The sequence below is a fragment of the Pezoporus wallicus genome, unplaced genomic scaffold, assembly GCF_028554395.1.
Source record: "Pezoporus wallicus isolate ANWC-B61680 ecotype Strahan unplaced genomic scaffold, APGP_CSIRO_Pwel_v1 contig_3181, whole genome shotgun sequence".
Classification (NCBI taxonomy): Eukaryota; Metazoa; Chordata; class Aves; order Psittaciformes; family Psittacidae; genus Pezoporus; species Pezoporus wallicus.
The window spans coordinates 303,960-318,385 of record NW_026641700.1 but is presented as its reverse complement, the minus strand read 5'-3'; the positions used below and the strand labels follow the sequence as shown (position 1 = coordinate 318,385).

General features: G+C 39.8%; 1 protein-coding gene across 1 annotated transcript in view; it reads right to left on the bottom strand.

Moving 5' to 3' along the window:
* OSBPL10 (oxysterol binding protein like 10) overlaps positions 1 to 14,426 on the bottom strand; it is a 102,167-nt gene that overhangs the window by 9,530 nt on the left and 78,211 nt on the right. The window contains exons 7-8 of the mRNA XM_057424928.1: positions 9,804 to 9,950; positions 3,561 to 4,044 (exon numbers count right to left, since the gene is read on the bottom strand). Of these exons, the coding sequence (XP_057280911.1) occupies positions 3,561 to 4,044; positions 9,804 to 9,950 (631 nt within the window). The remainder of the gene's footprint in view (positions 1 to 3,560; positions 4,045 to 9,803; positions 9,951 to 14,426) is intronic.

Below are 14,426 nucleotides of genomic sequence, written 5' to 3'. Positions count from 1 at the left end.
ACATGGATTTCCAGTCATGCTTTCCTACTTGTTCTGCATCTCTGCAACTGATACTTACTTTGAATCAACAAACATCAAAGATAAAGAAAAAAAATCTTAGTCACTGAGGTGCAACACACACTGAAAATTGTACAATTGAGATACTGAGCTGTACTCTGTATGACAGGACCACACTGTCCTCATATCTCCATATGCTTTCAATTCTTGTAGATGCCTTTCTACTTCTACAACATCCTACTTCAGTATAACCACTGCTGCTTCAACCAACAGTGCTATTCTAACAACATTTTTATGCTATTCTAACAACACAGCACAAAAAGCAACATGCTCTATACATCTAAGGACACTGTGACCAGTTAAAAAAAATACCTTTCAAAAACCACCACAGAGACATGACCAGCATGTTCCTCACACAATACAGGTTCCAAAATTCAGTACGACTACTTTCTTGTAAAAGCCAACTGTGGTAGAAAAAGCTTCACTGAATTCCTTGAAGGGCACACACAAAGCTATTCCATAGAGAGCAAAGTTTCAAAACACATCCCAGTTGTTTGTATTCGACACTAAGGCCACAACAAAATTACAGGTCAAACAAAAGTGTTCTGATAAATACCTGAATTAGTACAAGGTGGTCACTTCCTCCCACTGAGTTATCCAAAGCAGTAACTGCAGCTCCCTAATGCTTTGTTTTTTTTCACTCCATACATCAGATAGTACTATGAATGCACAGTATAATGAAACTACTCTACCAACACCAGAATGATTTAAACAAAGTCTCAGAATGGACACAGATATTTTAAAGATATCAAGGAAACTGCCTTTCAATTCACGCAGAATCTAAAATCCTTGTTCTAACAGAAAGCCAAAGGCAGAGTAGCATTGCATGACCAAACAATCAACCCCCAGGTTTTTCTATGATTCACAAACTGTCACTTTGTCTCTTACAAAAGCAGGATCAGTCATTCCTGAGAAACTTGTTTAATCCAGTTTTTAGTTTAAAATAAGATTCTACAACCTCAGCAGGCAACCTTGTTGTCAGAAAGCTTCTCCTAGTAGGTAACTTTGTTTTCTGCCTATCTTAACTACTTTCATGTACCTTCTGACTAACAGCATAGCTTGTCTTTCCGCCATCTGCGCTTTGCTAGACTAACTCACCCCATCTGAAATTCTGCATTGCATAAAATGTCCCTAAAGAAAATTCTTCAAATTATATTTCACATTAAAAAAATATTAGGCCTGCATTATTGGATGTGTAAATACAGACACAGGTTTTGCACACTGTAAGCCCAGTGGCTTTGGTTCAGCAACCTGCTCCCCAGTGCTCACGCTGACTTCAGCCTACTACAGAATTTATACTTATGCAGCACATGAGAAAGAAATGTCTGCAGTAGATTCTGATTTCTGGACAGCTTCACAAAGCTTCACCAGCTTAATTCTGAACACTTCCCTAGGACTTTATGTTTTCAAAACTGAAGAAAGCATCATTTTGAGTGAAGAAACCACATTGCAAAGCAAGCATTTTAAAACTGAGGCTGCTCGTTTCAGGCTGCCTGTTTCCAGATGATAGAAAAGCTTCAGCAGTACAATTTCTTCCTGCCCATTGCCAGTCCTCAACATGCAAGAGAAATGCATGGGCTGCAGTGGGGTTTCTCCGTCACTTCCCAGAAATGCTGTCATCATAGAATCAGCTGGGTTGGAAAAGACCTTTAAGATCATCAAGTCCAGCCACTACCCCAGCACTGCCAAGGCCACCACTAAACCATGTCATGAGGGCCTCATCTACATGGGTTTTGAACACTTCCAGGGACGATTCCACCACTGCCATGGGCAACCATGAGGCTGCATGTCCAGCACCACTTACACGAACAAAAAAGGACAAATTATAATTTGGTAAACCCAAACTTCCTCCCAAAATTCCCATCATAAAGACTGCAGTAAAGCCCACAGCAGAAGAGTTGACCATTGCAGATGTTCCCCAAAGCCTGCCTCTACTCCTGGGATATCTCCAGGATCATGAAAAAAAAAAGTGGTCAGGGAAGAACTTAGTCTCAGAAACACACATTAAACTATCCTTGGGGTAGGGAAGTGCTTCATTTCTAGACTCTTTGTCTCTCAAAACTGGGACACATCAGGACTTTGAAGTCTTAAGTAATCCTCCCAGCAGACACCCTCAATCCCAGGGAACTGTGCGCTAGCAACAAGGTAAATAAATTTCCCTACTCCTACATAAGTGACTTTGTGTTTAATTTTATTCCCATTAAATAGCTCCCTTTGCTGAGAACAACAGCAGTAGAAATTTATATATACCTGAAAAATGCAGCAAGTTAAACAGTGAGTCAGGCTGGCAGCAGTACAGTCAGAAGACAGAAAGACCAACTTCCCTTCTGACACTCCTTTCCCAACTTCCCTAACTCCATATTAAAATCAAAATACCTAAGTCATAGGAAGAAGGAAACAGCCGTGCTGTTATAGACTTTAGCTATCACAATACTATCAAATGCAGTAGTTGAGGAAGTTACAGGGCTCTTCTGTAAAAAAGGGAATATACTGCCATCAGAAAAGAAGCTCCTGTAGCCTTTTCTACTGTTTGAATTTGTTATTTAGCTCCAGCTAGTAGAAACAGCAGAACATATCTATGTTTTTACCATAATCGTTTTGTTGTTATTAATGAGCAAAACCTAATTGCTCATTTCCCACTCTACTTCTTTAGTACCTTTAATATCATAGTGTTTAACATAATGATGACAAAAAGAAGCATTTACTGTAAGTTGTCCTGGTCCTTCTGAGACTACAGTCTAAAAACTAGTTAAGACGAAACACCAAAAGACACACACAGGGAATTACCCTCAAATGGCAAAAGGGACTAAATTGCTTAGAAACATAAAGTCAATACATTAGCAGTCAGTAATGACACTGGTACAGGTGTGTTTGTCAGCTCACATCACTCATGAAGAATTTGTTACAATTCCCTGTATTTCTGAATTCATGTTGAGCAATGACTTACCATAAAGCAGTCTATGAATGTATGATATAGCAAATCATGACTTATACCTTGACTGCATGACTTTCTATAAAGCATGAGATAAAACACTAACTTTGTGAACACCACAGAAACCATGATTCTTTGCAGAAACTACGAAAAAAAAGAACATTCGGCTTAAGTAAAAATGTGGTGTTTTCCTATTGCTTTGTTCCACTTACGCAACTATCGCATACCAAACTGCAGATCATTTTAAAAGCCAGCAAGACAAATAAAACTCTTCTTACAGAATATGCTGTTAGCAGCCATTTGCTACTGCAACTTAATTCTGTCTGCAGTACAGCCACATGTTAACAGAACCACAAAAATACAAGTACACATACATACCGTACACGTTCTGTCTGGACAGAAAAGAAGTCGTATGAACCCTGCAATTTTACTTCCAAACTTCACAAAACAAATAGCCACAAGGGTGAAAGGAAGGGTGAGAGGGAGAGCAAGCAGGAAAGTATCTGGATTTCTGTTGTGTTGACACCCATGAGATTAGCTCAGAAAAACAAAGTAAAAGCACATTTCTTACCTTCACCTACCATAGAAACACCTATTGACATGCCCATAAACTTGCTTTTGGTCCATACATGAGCGTTCACACACATTTTCTTCTCTTTGCACTCACAGTAAAAGCAAGATACTGGTGGATGGTGGGACACTTGTTCAGCTACAAACCTCAGCTTGTAGCACGTGGACTGGTCCTGGCCAAACTCCTTGGTTGGTTCCTTAGAAACCGTGGAGGCACCGTTAGTTCTTAATGCTTTCACTTTATCTTTAGGCACATCCCAGGAGCAATGAAACGTTTCACCAATTATAGGGTTATAGGGCTTCTTGGCAACAGCTCCCTTTCGGCCTTCATGAAAAGCTGTTAGATAATACTCCACAAAGCTGATAATTCTTTCCTCAGGAGTGGCTCCAGCTGCAATTGACAAAAACAGGTCTGGATGGGCCATGAAATTTGCATACATCTCCAGCAGGGATCTTTTCTCCAAAATAAATGTTGGAAGCACTACCTGTATGCAAAGCAGACAAAGGCAGATATGATTTCCCCATGATCATACTACCACAGGGGAAGAGTGGGGGGAGAACAGTTAAGACAGCTGCAATTGTGGCCCTGTCAAGTTTTGGGAGAGTGTATTTTTCCTCCCCTGTACCAGCAATTTCATTTTCTTTGCAGTGTAAATAAAGAATGAAGAAAAAACAAGCCTTGAGAGCCATGCAGGCTGCTTTTTATTTCATTAGGATTCTCAACAGCAGCTCACACAACAGGGATGGGCTGTTCTGCTCACATGGAAATCTGCCTCTTCCTCTCCTTTCAGTTAACAAACCAACCATTGTTCTCCCTGTTTATAGGACATAAAAATCATACTCGATGTAAATCCATTTACAGCAAACATCAACAAACCCAACCTATCATAATCCTCCAAAAAGGGAGGGCACACCCTCTGAAACCACTGGGCAACAAGTGTTTTATATAAACATACATATCACCAACCTGTAAGCGGTGGAGCGTACATCTGTGCCCTTTCTGTCAAACATCTAGGCTCTCAGTTTCACTCTCAGGCCTTTGACCACCCACTGCATACGTATTAGGTCCTTTCCAGCTTCTAACAAACCAAGCCAACTAGATCCAACCAAAACCAAGTCTCAGGTGTGTTTCCAAGCATAATACAATGCCAAGGACCCTTCCCAAGAGGCTAGAGGCAAGCAAACTCTCCCCGTTTGACTCCCTCCACTGTACATTGTCACTGTATGTGTGATGCCCTCTCCCACTTCTCTGGTTAAATCCCTTGCCACCCAGTCACCCCAGGCACATGGCACATCCCCTCAGTTATACTATACCATACTAGTGTGATGGGTCCCAGCATGCCTTCACCTTATTTCAGACAAGCTGAGACAAACAAGAACTGCAGAAGCCATTACATTAATGTCCTGGGACTGGAGAGGCTCGAGGGGGAGGAGGGGACAGAAAAAATCTGTGACTGAGCACTAGGCAGTCTCCAGTGATTTGGATGCAGCCTCAAGCAGCTCACCTGGCAACGCAAATGCTGCCAAAGTCATCCACTCAGGAGTAACAGAGTTTTCAGTAAGACATCCTGGAGCGCACGGCAAGGCAGACAAGGGCCAGGGGACCGAAAATAGTTTCTTTCCTTCTCCCCCATCCTCCACACCTTATGCAGGACTGTCCCTGGGGAGCTCAGGGGTTGCTTCTGCATGACCAACAAGGACCTTGTGGCACAAACCTATCTGTCGAGAATCAAAGTGGCTCAACACTGCCAGATGCAGACCAACAGCTGTCCTCTATTAAAGCAATTCTGCTTTCCTCTTTAATTCTTCATTGCACTTATTTTCTCCCCTCAAAGATCAGGTTATCAAAAGGGCAACAGAGAGCCAAACAGAAAAGACCTCCATCACTTCTGTCTAGAAATACTGCTAGTGACTATCATGAGCTCACTGCAGAGACATGAAAGGACAGAAAAATTAATTTGAATAAACAGCACTCCACATCTTGTCATGTCCAAGTGACTCTCTCTAAAAAGTGACCCGATTACACAAATGGAGGAGAAAATTACAGACCATAGCTATGATGGTGTTAATGTTATGCTTCAACATTAAGCCTGCTGTGGTTTCATCCTGTTGACTTCATCATATAGTCTGCATTGCTACTCGCTCAAGTACCAGCTGTGTGCTTTGCTGCCTACATACTTAACACAGCCAACACCAACACAGCCACAAAATGAGATGTTACGAATCACTGGACTCTTAACATTCAGTTTCAAGAATCAATTTAAAATCCAAATAAAGCTTGAACTCCAGCTCTAATGATCTTGCTTTAAAAGCCCTACTAAAATGGAAACTACACCCTTAATTGCAGCAGGAAAGGAAGGATCCACTGCAAAGGGCAGAATAATTGAGTTGTTTCCACAAAAGAAGGCAGAACTGTACGTGAAAAAGAACTGAGTTGTAAAGTTTGCACAACTCCAGTCTTATAAAATGTTTCTTGAAAATGTTGCCCTTTACTAAATAATCTCATACCCTCAAAGTCTCAAAATGCAATACCAGCATGCACTAACATTAAAACCCCCACACCAGTTAGGGTGGGTTTTTTATTGGCCCTATCTTGATTTCTGCAGAAACAAGCAAAACAGAAATAAACAAATTTGGAAGCGTAACCACATTCTTCTTGCCAGCACTGGACTGTCATGCACTTGTGCTGGTACTCCAGCTCCCAAGGGAATGAGTTTTTCAGCTCTTCTGCATCCTAACAGAATGCACTGTTCAGAAAAATACACTTTGAGCCTATGTTCTTTATATTGGTTTTGGTCTGGATTACTAGTAGGATTTTATTTTTTTATTGCATAAGAAGTCAAAACTGCTTAATTTTTTCCCGAGAAAAAGCCACCATGACAACCAAGTGGACAAAAGAGTCCCTCCAGAATAAATATCAAGTTACTGAAGTCTGAAGCAAAAAAATATCCTGACTGCATTCTAAAATGTTAGAATAATCTGTTCTCTCTCAGGCTTCAGGTGAAAAGGAAGCAGTTTAACAGTTTCCATTTTCACTGAGGTTGAAAAAAGAATACTGGTTCAAAGCTTGATCATAATCTCCTACATTTTAATTCACCTGTACTTAATTAAATCTGAATGCAACTGAGAAAAGTAAGAGCTGTTCTTAAGAACAGAGATATTCACCCCTGCTACTATTTACTGTGAGGCAAAACATGAGTGTCAACAGCATTATCTGACCAAGGTACCCCATGTACCTCTAAAAGAATGACATCTCACAAAAGCTTTTCTACTGTCATCTGAGTCACTGTAGAAATAAATTTCATGCCACTTATATTTTAAAATTACAATGCAAAAGTATATTGAGAGACAAATTACAAACAACATCACCAACATCATACTACAATGTTAATTTACAACAGGTTGGTATTCTGCAATATTACTGGCAGTCCTTTTACACAGAATGGCAGCCCTTTATTTTTAACACACATCAACTGCGTAGGGAAAATGAGGGAATGCAGGGGAGTGATCACCCATCTGTAAAACTGTTAGAATTAATTGCAATCCGTTAGATGCCATTGCCAACAAATTCATGGCTCTGTCAGTAGGTTTTGGCACTATTTTTCATTTTTCAAAAGTCCAAAGAAAAAACAATTTAGAAACTTATTTTTTCCCCAGCAATTCCGATTTTAAATGCGGTTTAAAGTCCTAGCCCAGTCTGACATATCGTTTTTGTATTATGTCCTGCTGCTGTGAACTGTTCCCCCACCCAACTCTCTTCAGCTACTGAAGTCTATTTGGCCACCACAAAGTTCAGCCTATTCTAGCAAATCCCCATGCAGATTTAATACTTCATTGCAAGTGTTTTCCTTCACAGTAGATTTTTACCATTTAACTCCTCATTAAAAGTCACAGCAGCATGACACGTCTCAGAAATGAAGCACCTCTGCAACATTAATGTGACTATCATCACTGTGGGAAATTGATGTCAGCAGGCAAGGCCAAAACTAGCATATGCAATCACTCTGCAGGAAAAGGAAAGAATGCTGCTTCATCTGATATGGTATATGAAAGTAATGATCATGCATCCAGAACTCAAAGCCACCAAGGGCTCAGAAAAGCTGTTCGTTCATGCACGTGTCACGTTACAATCCATAGCTCACAAAATGAACCAAAGAAACAACCTTAGGAAGGCAGCACAGGAAAATGGAAACATGTAAAACATCCTCTGATATTAGCAACTTCTTCTGCGCCACGGCCACTTCCAGTAGAGGATGACCAGCATCAAGGCTATCTGAAATCTGACTTGCAGAGGAATCATGAATGATGAGAAGAGAGACAGCCAACAAACCAAACTGTAGTGTCACACGTCTGTAGCCCCAAGGGCTTCATGTCAGTAAGAAAAAAAGTGAATGAAAAAAAGCAGCCAGCTGTCTTATAATTCATGTTTTGTTTAATCCTCAAAATGGTCAGAAAAGTGATGTGCACATGTGGCATGTCTAATTAATACTCATCATATGTGTATTTGTGCATCACACAGAGTAGGGATGGATCTGACTCTGCCATATGCCTGTTCCTCTTTTCAGACTGTGGGTACTACATACACACATTCATGCATGCCAGTATTCTGCCGTACTACAGATCTGATAATATTCATCACTATCCTGAAAAACTGTGCTCTTAGAACACTATGTAAGAAAGAGGTAATCATACATATTGACATTCCTATTTTTCTTGTGTCTACACTTATTTACAGGAATTTCTCTTATTTACATTAACTGTGTGTCATTGGGATATTGCCTCCTCTGCCATGACAAAAAGATGACACAAGGAAGAAAAATCTTGTTCATTACCAAAGACAAAATGCTTTGAAGACAAAAGAACAACAGGTAACGAATCTTGATCTAGTTTAAACATTATGGACTCCTGCAACCTTAGTAAACCAACACAGAAAAGAGGAAGCGCTATGAAAAATGAGGAATATAAGAAAAACAAAACCAAAAATTAACTGTACATAACCCCAGACATACTAAGGAGTGAGAGGTATAAACTATTCACAATGATGAAACTTCTGTTCTATTTAGAACAAAATATTAATTTCTGTGCAGCTATTCAATAGCTATACATAGCAACAGATCACGGGATTGCTCAGTCTTAAAAATGTATTTAAATACCGTCAATTGTTCCAGAGGAAGGAGAAAAGACTATACTGAGAAAGCCTTATTTAGTAAGAAAGTGATGGTAAAAATAGATTCTGATTAATATGTAAGATCAAAAGGAAAGCAGATGAACTCCTCAGAAAAGCAAAATGCCCATGAGAAGAATCTCCTGCAAAGCTACCACATGCACAAGGGAAATTCCCTGGAGATTCCAGATTTTTTTTATTTGTGGAAGGTGCATCAGAAGGAGCTCCTCTTATCTGTGGGAAAAGGATTACAGGGGGCTTATTGGGGAGGGGTGGGAGGGGAAGGGAAGGGGGTTATGTAGAAAACTTGTGTGGAAGGAAAGGGAATTCTGTATCTCCACAAAACTCCATTTGATTACTTATTAAGCCCCATGGGAAGGTATCACTGGAATATAGGACTATTCAGAAAGAGGAATTCCTGCTTCCAGAACCTCTACCTCATTTCCAAAACTCTAAGGACTTACGGGCAATTTCTCAGACACCATAATTTCTTTGATCACATCAGTATAGAGAAGTTCTTAACAATGCTGGTTCCAGGATCAGATGGATGCACAGAAGGTTAAACTGGTGAGTGGTTTAACACAGACAAAAACAGTGATACATTGAAGACTATGATTTCTTCACCATCATGTGGGTTTTTAAGCTGCCAAATAATTAAATAGAATCCTGTCCACAAAACAGTAACTTGAGCAGGCACCTCCATCTATACCATTGCATTATTGTCCCTCAAACACTCAATGCACCTGGACTTATTATACATGTGAGATACTTACAAGACATACAGTTGCTATGAAAGACTTACAATAAAATTAAGGAAGAGGTTCAGGGTTTTTTCATTCTTTTTTTTCTTTCTCTTCCCCCAGCCCTATAAAATCTGATGTAGTCACTTCCTGTGAAACCCTGCAGGAGACAGCCCTCTATACCTGCTTGGAACCAAACCTTTATAAAGAGCCAGACTTCCTTGTCCACAGGGGCAAAACATGGTCGCAGGAATCACGCAAGTGCACGCATACACAAAAACAGAAGGATGAGAGGAAGAAGAAATAATGAACAACTGTAAGAGAGAAGTGGTGTCCATACCCTGGTAAGGTCCATGCCAAGTTTGAGTTGGGAGATGAGATGAAGAATCACACTACGTTGATCATCCATGACTCCTAAATCCTCCTCTTCATTATCTTCAGTATCTGTCATTTCATCTTCAACTACGATCAACTCAGAAGCTGAATGCTGAAATTAAGAGGAACATCACCATCTGGACAGAAAGATACAGTATGGTTTTCTTCCTATTATATATGTTTAAAAACAGAGCTGTCTCAAAGGAACCAAAGACAGCTTCTGTTAAACCAAGAAAAGGTGTAAATTCAAAAATAAAAAAATTCCAGTGATGGACTCATAGAGCTTTTTGATCCCATCCGCAAAATGTGAGTGGTTAGGTATCAGATGCTAATTTACATATTATCTTCTCATACTATATTGCAGTGATGCCAAACAAAAATCATAGCATTTTAAAGTAACAGGTCTTCTATTTATTAAACAGAAATACAGAGCTGTAAATGAGTCTTCAAGACATTGTTTCACAAACCTCTCTAGCCATTATTCATACCTAGTTGTTGCATGACCTGATATCACACTATTTTTTCCCACCTTTCTTCTACTCAACATCCAAGTTAGGTATCTAAGAAAGCTAAGACTATTCTTGAAGGAGATAAGAAGAATACTATAATTGGGAAAAAAAAAAACAACAAAACCAGAGATATTAGATTTTGGGGGTTAAAGCAATACTGTGAGTCTTTATGACATTTGTCATTTTTAACACTAGGCTGCTTCATTTGCACGATAACGCCAGTAACAACCCAGTTTTCAGACACAAGCTGCAGATCAGGACATCCTCCTTTACAAGGAACTTTACAGCAGAAAGCAATAACAATTTGTGATGTTTTATTTCATTTCTCCTCAGGGTTTACAATATATTATTAACAATAATCCAACAGGTGGCAGTTATTTTGCTCAATCCATTGAAACCACTCTGCAAGCCTTCCAGATATGTATTCAGGCAATCTGTTTGTACTATAAAAAAGTTGGGTTATATAACTGAAAAATTTACAGCCCAGCATTTTGTTACTGCCCCAGGATTCCATGCTGTAAACGAGACACCGCTACCTGCAGAAGTCAGCATTCCTTCATGTTAAACAGCACTTCTGCAGAACCAGCTATTTCATTACATGAAATGAGAAATTTTTCATCTCACTGCGAAAGTCTTTGCAACTGAAAAGTTTCACTCAAACCAGCTTATACTCAGAATTGGGTTTCAAAGAAATATTTCTGAATGATCACACCAGAGATCCCTCAGGTGAACAGCAGCTTGTGTAAGGAGAGTGTCTCTGAAATTTAGTGACTACAGATGACTCCAAGATTTCAATGAAGTGTCTCCTCTCTCTCTATTTTTTGTAATTAAATAAATGTTTAGGTAGCTATTCTTTTGAGAATAGCTATTTGGTAGAAGCAAAGAACATTTGAAAGACATATTACTTTATTTAGAAAGGAGAATATGTAGATTACATAAAACAAAATCTCATGAGTTGCTGTCACCTCAACAGTTTGGAGCTCTTCAAAAGGACAAAAACCACACTTTCTTCCTCCCATCCCTCAGAAAATAACAGGATAGAACAATAAGCCTTTTCCTCCCAAAATGCACAGTATTATTATCCAACAGGCACCTTACTGACAAGTTCAATTAACATGAAACTTGACAACCTCATACAAAATTATCAGCCAGGGAAACATAAAGCACCGAAGCCTGGCTCAACTGTACAGCCTACGATTCATTTGGGGGGAGTGTGGAAAAAGCAGTAGCAGAACTTACAGTAGATGCTTCCACAGGAGGCTTCCCTTTGATCCAGCTTGACCTCATTGAGAGCACTGAGCTGGTGGATAAGCACTGCTGCTTCTGTTACTGCCATGAACCGAGCTCGATGCAAACAGGCTCCGGCAGGAATTAACAGTGCTAGGAAAAAAGCCAGGGAACCTCCCCTCCTCATTCCCACCTCCTTTTTTTTTTTGGCTATCGAGTTGGAGAGTGTGCACCAGATGTCAATCTGCTCCTTGCTTTTCCAGTTGCATGGCACTGAGATCAGTGAGCTTCACTGCACACAGCTCCAACTGGGAAATGATGCTGCTGTTTCTCAAAGGTTACCCTGGTGGATCCAGGAGGGGAGCAGGAGGGAGGGGGCACATGAGTGAGAGAGAGGTAGGATGCTTTCAGGTGAACATGTAATAGCTGCTAACCTCAGTTGTTCACAGCATCAGTTTGCAGCCTAAATCATACATTAAGAATTTTCTTTCTCTCCCCATGACAACACATTCAATCAGGGACAGAAATCCTTCTTTCTTTCCTGCTGTATAAGCTTTTCTCATGCCTTTCAAGAGTTACTAACAAAACAGCAACTCTCATCGCTGCTCTACAAAACATGCAGCAGGGACAAGCAACCCTATAAACCATTTATGTGCTCAGGAAAGTAAAGTTTGCATTTTTTTCAATGGAAGTGATATGGTTTAGTGATGGCCCTGGCAGTCCTGGGGTAACAGCTGGACCTGATGACATTTAAGGTCTTTTCCAACCTGGTTCATTCGATGATTCTATGAAAGACTTTCTGCTCATCAGGGAGGATGAGTACAATAACATTAGGAGAGTGTTTAATGACCATCTGCAATAAGGACCATAATTTTAATTAACTATAACCTATTTTAAGAACATGTGCAAGGGCACCAAAATTCCACAATTTTACTACTAGAGCCAGCGACATACAAGTGACCTTCAGTGCATGTAGAATGATATCAACTATCTGCATCTTTTCACATTTGCAGAAACTAAGAACTTCAGTAGAGGTTTACAATTTATGTCACAGGAACTGAACAGCAGCCATCTTCAGTAAACCATATCCTTTCTGTACTTCCCTCTCTCATTGGCTGTTCTAAGGAATTACTGAACTGCTTTTTAAAGCAGAGAAAATAGACATTTTCAACTAACAGACACTTCCTTTAAAAAAACCCAACCAGGTAAAGTACAACAACAGGAGTGTGGACAAACAGCCCTAAAAGACAAAGCTGCTGTATTAAAAAAAAAAAAATCATAAAGGCCCAATCAGGTTTTTAATTCTTTTTTCCTTTTTTCCTCCACAGAAATAGCATGCAGTTTAATAGTTACCAGTGCGTAAGCATTCAGTAGAATGCAAAAGATTATGTGGAATGATTATCCTTTAATGGCAGCTTTTCTGAATCATCAGACACAGGCGTACTCTCCACCTCCCCCCAGCATAATTGCAAAGCTGAACTAGGAAAGCAGTGATTTGCTCCATTCCTGTGTGGTCAGAGCATAATGGAGCTAAAGCTATTGAGCTGTGTGCAGCTCAGCTTTGGAATGAACAGCACAGCTAGGCTGGGGTGCTAACCCTGAGAATCAAATACTGAACCAAGTACAATTAAGCACCAAAAAGAGGCTTATACTTAAAATAATTTTAATCAAAATGAGTTTCCAACACTGGGCTGAAGCACCAGCATTTTTCATAAAAATCTGACTGGAAAACCACATGAAGGGATTCACTTCAAAGTTTAAAACACTGAAGAGATGAAAACACATACTAGCAGAGATCCATTTTAAACAGGTCACTTCATTAGAACTGGGACTGATAAATTTAGAGAGGTCATCTGCTGGGATATGAAACAGATGTTCTAGTCAGCAGCCTTCATCAGAAAACATGCTGATTCTGTTTTAACAGATGAAACCTGTAAGGGAAAGAAAACAGTTTCTGAATGGAATAGTCTGCATTTAAAAGAACTGTCTTCAGGAAAAGATGCTTTGACAAGCCTGGGACAGAACCAAGAGTTAGAAGCTATGTTCCTGTAAAAGGATAGCTTTCTATGATGGCATGGAGTACGGATCGATAAGGGGAGAGCAGTGGATGGTATTTGCCTTGACTTCAGCAAGGCTTCATCCACCTTCCAAGGGACTGAGGTGAGGCTGATCAAACTACAGTTCCCCAAATGCTCCTTGCCCTTCTTGAGCATAGGAGAGACATCTGCCTTCTTCTAGCCTTTGTGAACCTCTCCCAAACATTATGACTCAAGACAATATCAAGACAATAGATGGTGGCCCTGCAATAACACTGGCCTCTTAGGTGCATCCCATCAGGCCCCATGGAGTTACATATGGGCAGCTTTAGCGCTGCCTAACCTGTTTCTCCTCCACCAAAGCCTTCCTCCAGACTTCCCTTCTAATCTCAAAAGCCTGGGATTCCTGAAGGAGGCAAGAGAAACACCAGAGCAAAGAAGGCACTTTCTCCACTACAATAATAAGCAGAAACCATATTTATATTGACAGGGGCACACTGAGAACTTGAATAGGCCTCACAAAGCAATTCTTCATATAATTACACCAAAAATATTCTAAGAATTTTCATTAAGACATTACAAAGGTTTTATGCAGTATGAAAAGAACTGTAGCCAGGAGCAAGAGGATGAATCTTAGGAACTTAAAAAAATCCAGATAAAAAGACATCATTTAATAATATTCCAAGAGAAGTAGTCCACAAGTGTTTCTAGATTAAAATAAAAAAAAAACAAAACAAAACCTGAGATACTAAAAAAGTAACACTGTATGAAGCATTTCTGCATTGAGAGAAAGATAAAATAAATTACTTGCAGAGC